Source organism: Glycine soja, chromosome 19, assembly GCF_004193775.1.
Source record: "Glycine soja cultivar W05 chromosome 19, ASM419377v2, whole genome shotgun sequence".
In the NCBI taxonomy this organism is placed as follows: domain Eukaryota; kingdom Viridiplantae; phylum Streptophyta; class Magnoliopsida; order Fabales; family Fabaceae; genus Glycine; species Glycine soja.
In genome coordinates, this window is record NC_041020.1 from 34999125 (window position 1) to 35012770 (window position 13646).

General features: G+C 29.5%; 1 protein-coding gene across 1 annotated transcript; it reads left to right on the plus strand.

Annotated features, from left to right (window-relative positions):
* Window positions 1-9297: 9297 nt before the first annotated feature.
* Window positions 9298-13007, plus strand: LOC114400389 (transcription factor ICE1-like). Its single transcript, XM_028362830.1, has 4 exons — window positions 9298-10400; window positions 11010-11240; window positions 11786-11956; window positions 12666-13007. The coding sequence occupies exons 1-4, from the start codon at window positions 9609-9611 to the stop codon at window positions 12747-12749; spliced, it is 1278 nt and encodes a 425-aa protein (XP_028218631.1). The 5' UTR covers window positions 9298-9608; the 3' UTR covers window positions 12750-13007.
* Window positions 13008-13646: the final 639 nt, after the last annotated feature.

Here is a 13646-nt window from a genome sequence, read left to right on the forward strand (position 1 = left end):
ATAAATAACTTTTCTTGGACTGATCAGAAAACCACTTTTTTTAAGAAAGAAAAAGGACAAGGCTAGACTTAATTTCCCAAATTAAAGTTTTATTTTAATGAAAAAAGATAAAGAATAGAGTTTAAGTATCACTCTCAGAATTAATGATATATGACCACATGTAAGCAATTTATGGCTTTGGCGCCTCAATGATAGAAAGTTGATCAAATATATTGGAAACAATCAAAATAATGGAGCAAGAATGAGAAAGAGAAAATCAATTTGCTCTGTATATTAAAATTTTCATGAGGTGTATATATTTCTAATTTTCTACCTTTTCGCTTTCTGGTCCCCAAGGCCCAACAGTAAATCTTATAGTATCTTTAATTCTTTATCTTCCCCGGTGAATTAATAATTGAGTATATGCATGCATGTCATAGATCATTCAAAATGTAAACTAATCAAAAGAAACTAAAAGGACATGTAACAAGCTTGTGATTTCATTAAATTGTGGCTGCTGGGTGCTCTTCTTAATTTAAATCTTCAAGTTTCAAATATTTCTTGTCAACAAACATGTTGGCTCATGGAAACTACACCACTTGTTCAAAATCCGAACAACACTGTATAGTTGATGAATCTATGTTGGTTTGTTTCATGAACTATTCGATCCTACCTCACCAACGTTTTTTTTCTTTAAAAAACTGGGTAATCATGATACTAAGACTAATATATGTGAATTGATTTATTATTTAAAGCAATATAAAAAAAGCATAAAAGGTTTTGCAGATAATTTAATTAATTACTAATCATTTATATACAAATTTTGCTTGGGGAGTACTTTTCTTGTATAGTAACATATTTTACTAAAATATTGCATTTGCATGTGGAATGAAAAGACCTCTATTTCTTAATTTTTTTTTTCATTTCTTTTATTATTATATATTTTTAAAAAAAAGAAATGACATGAAGATGATACAGATATTCTGGAGAATGCTCCTATCATTTATTTCCTCAAAACTAAGCATGATAATGGAAAAATGAAGAGGAAAAGAAGTTAATTAATGAAAAGGATCGTTTCCATGCATATGGAATTTGTTTTGGACGCGGGCACAACATTAATGTGAAAAATTAGAAATGAAGGAGGCGGGTTCTTCATTTATGGTTGGAGGTTCTAAAAATATTTTCATGCAGACAATTATACTATATTCTACTTAAGCAAGCTGGTTGTTCTATTTGGTTTCCTGTCTCATATGGACATTGTGGACTATTTAGGAACAGCATTATTTTTTGCAACAAGAAGTTGAATTTTTTATTCTGTTACGAAACTCATTTATGCTTAGATCTTCATCCATATGGTTTTGTGATTTATATTTAAGAGGATTACATCATTATTTAATCATAATTCACATCATTGCCATATATAATAAATTTATCGCTTTTATTAATAACCATTTTAAAAGTAATATCAATAATAATTTGTAATTAAAAGATAGTATAAAGTTGTTTTAAATAATCTATATCACCGTTAAATTATATAATTTGTAAGTGAACCTTTTGATTATATTTTGATAGTTTGAGAACCCTTATACTTTTTTATACAGTAACTCTTGTCTTTCTTAGAAAAAAATTACTATATATACGTTGAACTCTATGAACTATGAAGTATGAACCATGTATCTTCTGCTTATATTGTCTCATATTTGCACGAAATGGAATAATATATTCACTCTTTTCACTTCTTTTAGCAGAACAACCCATCTAATATAAGGCCCCATTTGAGGTGCTTTAATTTTTGGTTTCAAGTTTTAAAATTTTTACAGACTAAAACTAGTTTTCTGTTCTTAATTTTTAATTTAACTTTTTTGTTTCCAAATAGTTGTCAATTTTAGAACGATGATCTTATCGAAAGAAAATAGAACAATGGTCACTCTTGAGCCTTGCACGAGATCGTAATTGCCACCATTGGAGGTTTTTGCCGACAATTGGTTTCACGGTTGGTTCTGAAAGATTGTACAGTAAAAAAACTAATAATACACACAAAAATTTCACGAAATATAAGATTGTAACTCATCCCAAACAGTATATCATTGTAGTAGAGTATCCCAGTCAATGATTATAAGAAATAATAACACCCTTATACAAATACATTTTTCTCTCAATAAAAATCCAAATAAGAAATAATAACACCTTAATACAAATACATTTTTCTCTTCTTGAAAGTTAAAACAAAAACAACTTTTAATTTATTCAACTAAGGTTTATCTATTAAAATTTAATATTTTATTTTACATTTAAGTCATGTAAATTTTTATGATAAAAAATTTAATTTCTAATATATATATATATATATATATATATATCTTATATTTTGACTTAAAACTTTACTGTTGGTTACTTGCATGGCAGTGGAGTTGCCATGTCTGATTGAAGTTGGGAACCGATTGGTAGATGTTTCGTTTCGTTTCAACGAGGGAGGAAAGGAAAAAAAAAACTTAAAACTCTGAATAGGAACATCTTTTTCTAGTTTTCAAATCTCACATGAAAGTCTTTCAAAATTGGGTGAAAATCAATTTCAACCCCAATTTTGCCAAACAGATTTTATTTTCAAAAATATTGTACGACATCAGAAACTCTTTTCACTAAATATTTCGATGTTCTAACATCACCATTCATGCAAGATATACTTTAATTAACAATTTTTTTAAAATAAAAGAAACATAACATATTGACAAAAACTTACTACTTCACTTTTTTGTTTATTTCACAAATATGATATATTGATATAAAATATTTACTCTTAACAGCAAAGAGAAAAATGACACCCCAGTGAACCAGCCATATAATTATCTTGCAGAAGAAAGATTTTTCCCTGCTTTTCCCTGTATGCGTGTGAGCTTGATCAATATATGCTCTAATGGGCGTTTCAGAAAATTCTGATATGTAGTACGGTCGTGGCACAATTGGGTGATTCACTGATTCATGAGTGTCCGAACAAGTAGTAACACCTAACAGCTACACATGCTGAATCCCGTTCGAACCTAACTTGGGTTGAGACATGTGGGTTTGCCCAGCCAAACTGTAACCCTGTACCCCGTAATTCAGCTATGAGTAATTTTTCAGCTTCAATGTTGCCATTTTCACTTTTACCGTGGAAGATGTTTGTAACATTTTTTTTCAATATGTTCAACTTTTTTTAAAAAAAATTAAACAAATACTTTTGTGAGTGATTAAAAAATAAACAAATTTTGGCAGTGATCATTGTTTTTTTATCATTCTCAATCCAATCAAATTTAATTAGTTTGGTTCGGTTTGATTTTTACAATTTTTTTGAAACCTAACTCATTCATGAATGGTTTGGTTCGGTTCGAACCAACAAATTACTCATTTAAATTTAATTTTTTTTCTTCTTAAAATTACTAATTTATACCATGATTCATATTAATATCCAACACAATTAATACAATATTATCATATCATATGTCTGAAAATAGTAGAATTGATTCATTTAATACCATCAATATAATATTCTACAATAGACTAGACTTGACTGATACAAATTAAAACAAAATATTCTTCAACAATATTTATTATAATAATTTAAATCACAACTATTTCTTACAAACTAATTTCTTGCAATAAGTTTTGGTACAACCAGATTTGCTAGAACTAGATTTATTGCAACAGGAAAATAAATATGAAAAAAAAGTGAAACAAATAACCATGTACTTGAAAGTAATACCTTAAAAAAATTTCAATAGTATTTTCAACACTTGAAGTCTCAATATTAGCAGTATCTAAAGCCAAACCAAACAAATCAAAAAAATTTGATTGATTCGATTCGGTTTCGATTGAATTTATAAATTTAAACTCATGATTCAACTAATACATGAACAATTTTAATCAATTCAATTTGATTTTGACCAAAATACATTAATGATCCAATCCAAACTGGTTAAATCGATTTTGGTCTATTTGGATTCACGGGAGACCCATACCCGTAAACATCCCTAACTTAAAGTATAATTGATTAAAATAATGACTTGAATGACTACGTAGTATACATTATTTTACACTATTAATTAGTTAAAATATTATTAGTATATGTAAAAGTGTACAAACTTAACATATAATGACAAGACTATTTTATACTATAATTTATTTTCTTTAAAATAAAAATTGGTTGAATATTTAACTAATTGATTATACGTTTCCCAACACAATATTTAGTTGATTGATTGAAATATTTAAAATAGGATTAACAATTGTTAAATATACCTCCATAAATCCTTAATCATACCTCCCGTTCATATATGTAATTATTTATTAATAAACTATAAACATTGAATATATGTTTAAGGGAAAAAATATACATGTTTGAAGAGTACTGTCACCATATAATTTGTTGGAAAAAACAAAACCTATTTTAATAATTTCTATATCTTGAAAGAAGTTAATCTTTAATTATCAATTAGAATATATCCTTGATGCAAACTATAAAAAGTGTCCCCTTATAATTTCAAACAATCAAATCTTTGTTTATAATAATAACTAGTGAGGTTATTGGTGAGATGCACGCGTTGTTTTCTTTTTATATAATTTATAATTAATAGCAATTAATTGAGAACATAAGTTTTTAATCAATCCAAAATCTAATATATTAAATTTTAATTTAATCAGTATGTTCATTAATTTAAGAATTATAAAAGTTTGATGCAAAGAAGTTTTTAATGTTTTTATTATCAATGTTGTTACCTAAAATTAATTAAATTGAATTAATATAATTAATCATTGATTTTTATTATTTTTTATTAGCAAAACATAACAACCCCCTTCCCTGTCCAACTTCAAAAAATAGTTATTGGAAACTCATATTAGCAGGGTAGCTTAGCTAATCACAACCACCTTTTTTACGTCACATGGTTCGCACGCCAATCCTTTTCATAGCAAACATCTATAATGTCTCTTCCATAATTGAGAAGGACAAGAGAAATTAAAAGGAAAATGAGAGATTGAGAAGAAGGGTTTGAACGATTTGAGAACATAGTTGGTAAAAATTGAGATTGAGAGGATTCAAAGAATGTAGTCAACAAGTGTGAGATTTTAGGACATAAACTTTGATAGTACTAAATAAGGAGAGAGAACGAGAGAAGGGCATAAATTCCGAGATAAATTTTGAAACTTACAAAAATTGAGTTTTTGTTCATTTGAAGCAAGAGAGGACTTGGAAGATGAGAAAACACTACTGCGTTGTTAAATTGCAAAAATTGAAAAAACATTTACTCCTTATTCAGTATCTGCATACTAATTAAACAAAAATTATGCAAATCAAATGTCATTAAATAAAACTAATAAATGACCAATAAAAAATATTTAATCTATAATATATATATATATATATATATATATATATATATATATTATAAAATAAAGTTTGATTATATGGAGTAATATCACATCACATATTTATTTCCACTAAAATTATAATTAAATCACATTATTCAATTCAATTACTTATTCAAATAAATATTATTTTATTATGTAAACAAATTATATTTTATTATATATTCATTCTATTCTAATAGGGCATTATTTAATTATTATTTTATTTCTGTAAATAACTATCTTATCATAAATATCTAAAATAATAATTAATAATTATTATAATTAATTAATTCATATATTAACTGATTGGTATATTTTAAATCTTAAAATGATTTTTTCTATCATAATAAATAAATAATAATTATTTTCAACAACTATTTAGTAAGAGTGCACAAATATGAAGGTTTAAACCATAATGGATTCGTCAATAATAATTTAATTATTACATTTCTATGCTTTGTCATTGTCTTCTTCTTCCCCATCCTTCTCAACTCTACCATATGCTGACATTTCTTACTCCTATGATCGATCCTCTTTAGAACTTAAGAAAATCTTGCATGATTTGAGTTACAATTATAAATACTTGAAAGTATATTGTTATTTTCAATTTCGTTCATTATTATTTTTCTCTTTTGAAATAACTAATAGATGACACTTTTTATTCATTTCATTCGGTTTCAATGGAGACATCAATTAATACAAACAAAAAACATAAATGCATCGACCTTTTTATTCTTTCTCTAAAATAAGTTTTTTTTCTTCTTTTTATCTTTTTCAATTTTATTTGAATGTTTTTTTACACAATTTGTTTAATATTTAGTATTGAAGATTTGTTTGTTAATGCTATTTTATATTTTATTCACTTTCAATCTATTATTATTTTTCAGTTTATTAATTTCATTTTAAATAGTTGATTATTGACAATTTTTATTCCTTTTATTTTATTTAGTTTCAATGGAGCAAATACATTGATTTATTTTTATTCTTTCTCTACTTTAAGGTTTAGTTTATATTTTATATATTTACTTTTTCTTTGATAGTAATATTTCTTTCTTTTCTTTTTTTTTTAAAAAAATATCTTTCATTATTTTTCATTTGATTTTCCTTTTCTTTTCTAAGGTAAGATTATATATGATTTGTCTTTTTTTTAAAAGTATTTTTGTTGTTTTTCATCATTTGCATTGTTCCTTTCTAGAATAGTCAATGCTAATATTTTTATTCTTTTTTATCTGGTTTCAATGGTGGGATAAATGCAAACAAGAAACACAAATTATTTAAGCTGAGTTTTTATCTATTTTATTTGATTTTTTTTACATATTTAGTCTAATAGTTTCCATTTCTTTATTTTTCCTTAATTTTTTTTTCAAAGGAACTACTTTTTTAAAATTATTTATGATGCTCTTTAATTTTTTTTTTCAACCATACGTACTAAGAAGAAGACTTTATTAGAAGAGACAATACAATACATGCTTAGGTGATCTTTATGCTTTGCCAAAATTAGTAGTTGACATAACACTATTGATTGGAATATATCCTTGGTGTAAACAATTTTTTTTTTATCTTCTTCCTCTAGTGTAATATTTTTTTTTTAATTTTTATCATTAATTTATTTTTATAGTTTATTTTATGCTTTTATATTTTCTTCTTCTAACGCAACATATTCTCAAAAGACAAAACATTACAAAAATATTATGAAAATAATTTAACAGTATTATTTTGGTATACCAAAATTTAAAATGAATGATTATTTTCAAAGCTAATTTAATATAACACTTAATTTGGTATATTAACACACACATTCATTAAAAAATATACAAAGTAATTGATAATATATTACAAAATTATAACACTATAAAATAATTCAAGTTATCAAATATAAATTTGATATTCATGTAAGACACGAGGTATTATGCTAGTTAAGGTTGAAAGAAGAAGAGGAATAGGCATCAACATTCAATTAAGTTTTTGAAACATTTAATTAAATTACGGCTAAAAAACATTAGTAAATCATGACTAATTTAATTAAAAGAATTAAATTTCATGAAAATTATTGGCAAAAATATTTAATTAAGTTTTGAAGCGTTTGATTAAATTATGGCTAAAAAAAATTAGTAAATAATGGCAAATTATTACTAATTTAATTAAAATAATTAAATTACAAGAAAAAACAATTTTGTTGATGTGGTATATTGATAATGGTGAAAATTTTAGCGGAAAGATGTAGATTGCAGAAATAACAACTTTTATATATAATATAGATTATAGATAGATAGATTATATATAATAGGTTATTATGGATACAAACTACAAAGAGAAGCAACAATAAAAAGTGTAAAATCTAAAACCTTTAATTTTATTTTTTTTGCTAGATATTTAAAAGCTTCAACTACAAATTTAAGAATTCACTAAAGAGAAATAATTAACAGGTTATTTTTTGGATAACTAAATAAATATAAATATTTTTCTACTAAACAAACATGATATTTTTTCAACTCAAGACAAATATTATATATATATATATATATATATATATATATATATATATATATATATATATATATCAATACAAATGGAAAAGAATTAAATATAAAAGGAAAATTTATAAAATAAAATTACAAAGAAAATTAAATAATTATTGCTTTGCTCTATTCAATTGCTTATTTCCTCTTTTTATTTTGAAGTAATTTTTAACTTATCAAATTTCTCGTAGTTTCATCATTAAATTTACAACATTCCATTGGAAGAAGCATCCAACTGATATCCAATCTCACCTCCCTTGACATGATACTGTCCCAGAAAGGTAAAAAAAACAATGACACACACCATCAATTTTGAATGTGTCTTAGTAATGACAACAATTTTACTAGGTCGGAGAATCATATGGTAACATGTAAAGTTATATCGCATTTCATATTTCATCCAGTAGGACAACAAATGTCCAATGTTTATTTTATAAGTTGTTATGTTATTTTTTTTCATTTGTCAAGGTCTAAATTGTGTTTCTTAAAACCAGAAATGACACATGATTAATGAAAGATTACCTCTTGATAGAAATAAATGACAAACAATGTAATAATGAAAGAGCAAAACCTCCTCTATATTTAAGTAGGAAAATAATGCCCTCTTGATATTTCCATATTCAATTTACGCTCAATGCAACATTAATATATGTTATCAAATTTGAAACAACAAATATAATTTTGTGAGAGTTAGAAGCTTTAAATGACAATGGAAAGACAATTAGGATATAGGAGAGATTTGTGTGGTGGGAGCTGCAAGAAAAGAAGAAGATTTATATATAATAATAATAGTAGTAGTGAGAAAAAAATAAAATTTTATAATTTTATTTTGAAAAATGATAAGTTCTAAATCACAATAATAAGTATTTGAACTGTGAAGAGTAATAAAAAAATGAAAACTTTTTTTATATCTAGATCATATATATCTTCTGGAATAAAACAATTACAAACGATAAAACTTTTCCTCTAATATTTAAAAACTTGAACTTTATATTGTTGATTAAACTAAAATAACTTTACAAGCCAGGTGATACTTTTATTTTATTTCAAATATTGTAAAAGTTGACAATTTGTAATTTTTTTTACTTCTATTTTAAGTCTGTTTGCAATACTTTTATCATTATAGAAATTAAAGAAAATTACATTTTATAAAGTAATAAACCAAAATAAAAGTTTTGTAACACAAATCATAAAATGATCTATCAGTGTCTTGTTGATCTAAGTAAAACTCAACTTGAATATTACTTCAAACCATTTTCATAATAATAAAAATAAAAAAATGTTAAAATGATTCGATAATGACAATGTTTCTTTGTCTTAACCGCGATATCTCTCTACATCACAATAAATACACTCAATGGCTAATTCCATTGGAATCAGGTAAAATAGTTTACAAAGAACACCGTTATCTCTTTTTGGCTGTATGAATTATCAAACTTTAACAGAACGCAGTTACTTCCTTTCCTTAGGAATTCTAACAGAACACCATCATATCTCAAACACTATGATACAATAAGAGTTAAATAAGAGAAGAGTTTCGAGTTTCCCCCAAATAAAAAAAACCAACAGCGCAGAGAGAAACAGACACACATGGATAAACCACACCCCACCAACCGTTTCCCTCTCCATTCATTTCCTGGCCACAACAAAAAAACAACAAACACAGCAATATAGCATCGCATAAACGTTCTCACTTCTCACTTTTCTTTTTCCCTCTTCTCCGTTTTCATGAATATGGAGCGCTACACGCTACCGGCACCACCCAATATTATTCCCGAGGAAGAAGAAAACATTGCCATTGCCATGGGTGCCCCTCTTATCCCTTCCTTTAAATCCATGCTTCAACAACACCCTCAACAACTTGACTCTTACTTTAACTCTTCAATTAGTTCTACTACTATCCCTTTTGTTCCTAACATGGACTCTTTTCTCTCTCTTGACCCTTTCTCACCTTCTTTCTTCAACAACAGCAGCAGCAGCAACATGGCCCTCGACCCGGGTTTTGATTTGGGCCTGGACACTGGGCTTCACTCTTCTGCTCCTGCTCCCCATCTTTTTTCCCAGGCCCACATGATGGGCTTCGAGTTCTCGGACCTCGAAGCCCTGGCTGGACCTGGGAATGTAAATGTCCCGTTTGCGGACGGGGCAAAGGCGGCTGCTCTGCTGCGGTCTCCTCATTTCGAGCCGCCGCAGCAGCAGCCGACGCTGTACCGGAAGCGGAGGGGGACAGCCGCGGAGATTCCGGGGCTGGAGATGGTGAGAAGGAAGGGGAGGAAGTGGCAGGAAGGAGGAGGGGAGGGTGAGGAAGGGAGCAGTGCTGACGTGGGCGGTTCCGGGTTGAACTATGAGTCTGATGAGCAGAATGAGAGCAATGGGTTGAAGCTGAGTGAGAATGGTGGAGATAACAAGGGGAAGAAGAAGGGGCTGCCCGCCAAGAATCTCATGGCGGAGAGGCGCCGCCGGAAGAAGCTCAATGATAGGTTGTACATGCTCAGGTCTGTTGTCCCCAAGATTAGCAAGGTATGACTAACAAAAACCACAAAATTTGGTTTTGGAAATAATTATTTATTAACTGTTGGTCATTACTGGTTTTGTTTCAATGCTTGTTCTCTTGTTGTTCATTACAGATAATTATTAGTTGTTGTTTCAATATAGAATTAGAAATAGGACAAAAGGGTGTTGCTAAGTTTCACTTTGATAATCTGCTTAATAAAAACTTTAATTTTAATTGGAGAACACCTCCAAGTCTCTTTTAAAGTCTTGTTTTTTCTAGTATCATGAAATTGTGCCTTTTTTAGTGCCTTTCTAAGGCGTTGGAAGATAAATTTATTATTTAAAATTGACTTTTAACTTCAACTTTTATTTATAAAAGTTTGTATCTAATTTTGTCCTTTGAAATATCATGGTATTGTGCCTTTTTAAAATTGTGTCATTTTGTGACTAATGTTTGGTGGAGAATCTAGTGTGGGGGGTTGTGTATTCATGTCAGTTTTAACGAATTTGTAGTTTAGAGGACTGTGTTGGTCTGATTGTTGTTGCCAGTGACTGGTTTATTAAGGTTGAGACAATTCCTTTATGTATTAGGAGCTTAGGAATGGTGCATACTAATGTTCTTTCATTTGTTGGTAGATGGATAGGGCTTCAATACTTGGGGATGCAATTGACTACTTGAAGGAGTTGCTGCAGCGGATTAATGATCTTCATCACGAGCTGGAGTCAACTCCACCTGGCTCGTCGCTGACACCTTCTTCTTCTACAAGCTTTCAGCCTTTAACACCCACCCTGCCAACCCTTCCCTGTCGGGTCAAGGAGGAACTGTATCCTGGCACCTTGCCAAGCCCTAAAAACCAAGCTGCAAAGGTGATTTTTGATTGACTTAGTTGCAAAAATTGTTGTTTGTGCAAGGTGAAAATTGCAGCCCGTTGTTTGCAGACCATGTGAATTATGTTGCAATTGAAACTACAACTAATGCATCTGATATTTACAGATCTTAGATTTGTATAATTATAATATAAAATGAACTTGTGAGTTATAGCTGGTTAGTATATCTTGATGGCATGTGGTGGAGTGGATCCACAAGGTGAGCAAAATTTGCACCTCTCCTCATATCTCCGGCACTCCCTTCTATAACGTCCTGCTGTCACCTGTCATTTTGGCTAGACTCCTCCCCCTCTTTCAGCTAACAGACTTCTCCTACACATTTCCACTACTGCTCTTTCCTTCCTTGCCTGTCTTCTTTCTCTGGTAAACATGAAGTGGAGGCCAGCAGTTGTATTCCTATCAAAGTCTAAGAAGAAACTAATGATTACCGACTAGATTGATATATTTTTATGTTGACAGAATTTAATTGCATGTTGATTTGCTAAATTGTTTTAAATTGACTTTAGTGTTTCTGACATTTATAGGTTGAGGTTAGAGTAAGGGAAGGGAGAACTGTCAACATTCATATGTTCTGCACCCGCCGACCAGGTCTTTTGCTTTCTACCATGAAGGCTTTGGATAACCTCGGATTGGATGTACAGCAGGCTGTTATTAGCTGTTTTAATGGCTTTGCTTTAGATGTGTTCAAAGCTGAGGTATAATTCTCTCTCCTGTGCCAAGCTTCACCTGAACATATCTATTATTGATTTGCCTTACTTTTATTATGATTCTCGTCATTGATGTTTATTTGGGAATTAGCACATTATGCCAAATGGCATTGCTTGATCCATGTAGCCAAGTAGCCAATCCTAACTAGTGGGAGAAGGCTTGGTGGTGGTGTACTGGTTGTTGATGCAACACATTCTGCATATTCAATATTGATTTCTGGTGCCTACATCTGTTCATGAGACAAATGTGATAATATTTTGTCTTCCAAAATTATACCGACAATCTTGCAACAGAGAATTATAGCAATTGCAAAATTAACAATTTAGGTTTGACTTTCTGAGTTGCATTTGATGTTGAGGTTGAATCTTTGTTAAAAGATTATATGAAGAGATTTGAAGAGAAGCTTGACTTGGTAGCAGAATAATGGTTAGTTAAGAGTTAATAAATTGACATGATACATGAGTTTGAGAGCCCCATCCCACGGGTCAAATACATACGGGGTGTGTTAGATGATAGGGACCCCAGTTCTAGCACAAACCTTAGTTAGAAGTGTAAAGATTAACTTCAAAGCTTGAAGAAAAGTCTTATGAGACTTCTCTTTGTTTGTTCTAAAGTTTTTGGTGTTTATCACCAATCATTAACTGTACACCATCTTGAGTTTTAGCTTTGATTATAGCCTTTCTTGTTTCTTACCAGCAATGCAGAGAAGGCCAGGATGTCCTCCCTGAGCAAATTAAAGCGGTGCTCTCGGATTCTGCTGGCTTCCATGGTATGATGTGATTGGAATGCTTGATAAATGCTTCCCCCTGATAGAGGAGCCAACCGTAGTTGCTGTAGCTTGCAGTTTGTAAATGCATTGCTTCTTCTTCTCCTTTGAACTGTTTAGGCCCAGATCAAATAGGTTAGTTAAATCTGTAGTTTTAGGAGTTAGCTTTGATATTTTGTTCAATTCTGCTTCTGACGAAAGCGAACTTATGCTGTTGTCTTTATTATTAAGAGATGTAATAAATCGTTTTATTTCTTTTCGTTTCTTTTTTATTCTGTCCCAATCTAGTTTTGTATTAAGTTTGTTGCCTATTTATCTTGAATAGGATACAACTCGGTACAGTCTTAAGAATTTTGATATTTTTCAAGAGAATAGCCTCTTGGCCTCCAATGCCTGGAGTAGAAATCATTTCACTGTCTTCAAAAATTGAAAAAGTCCTCATAATCTAGGCCTTTCAAAACAAAAATGTCTTGTAACTCAGTAACTCACAGACCATGTTCAAAATTTAGTAAGTGAAATAGGATTTGAAAGAAAACCATCAGCAAAACGGGAAAAACCAGAAAAACGGGGGTAGAATACTACGAATACATCAAATTACGAGAACAGCATCAACAAAACTAACACAGAACAATGTTAACGTGAGTTAACAACATTAACAACATTATATATGAAGACACCTATTGTTCTTGTCAGGCAATATTTCACCTTTATCACTTAATACTACACAAGATATAAGGTGGGTTGGGTAATTAAGAAAAAAGGTTGCGGGCGGGTTCAATTCTCTGCTAACAAAAACTAGCATTTAAACAAACTAACACTTGTTGATAAGAAAAAAAAAAACTTATACTACACACGTCACTATAGCTTGCATTCTCTCCAACTCCCACATTCATGCTCCCAACAAGTCTCCC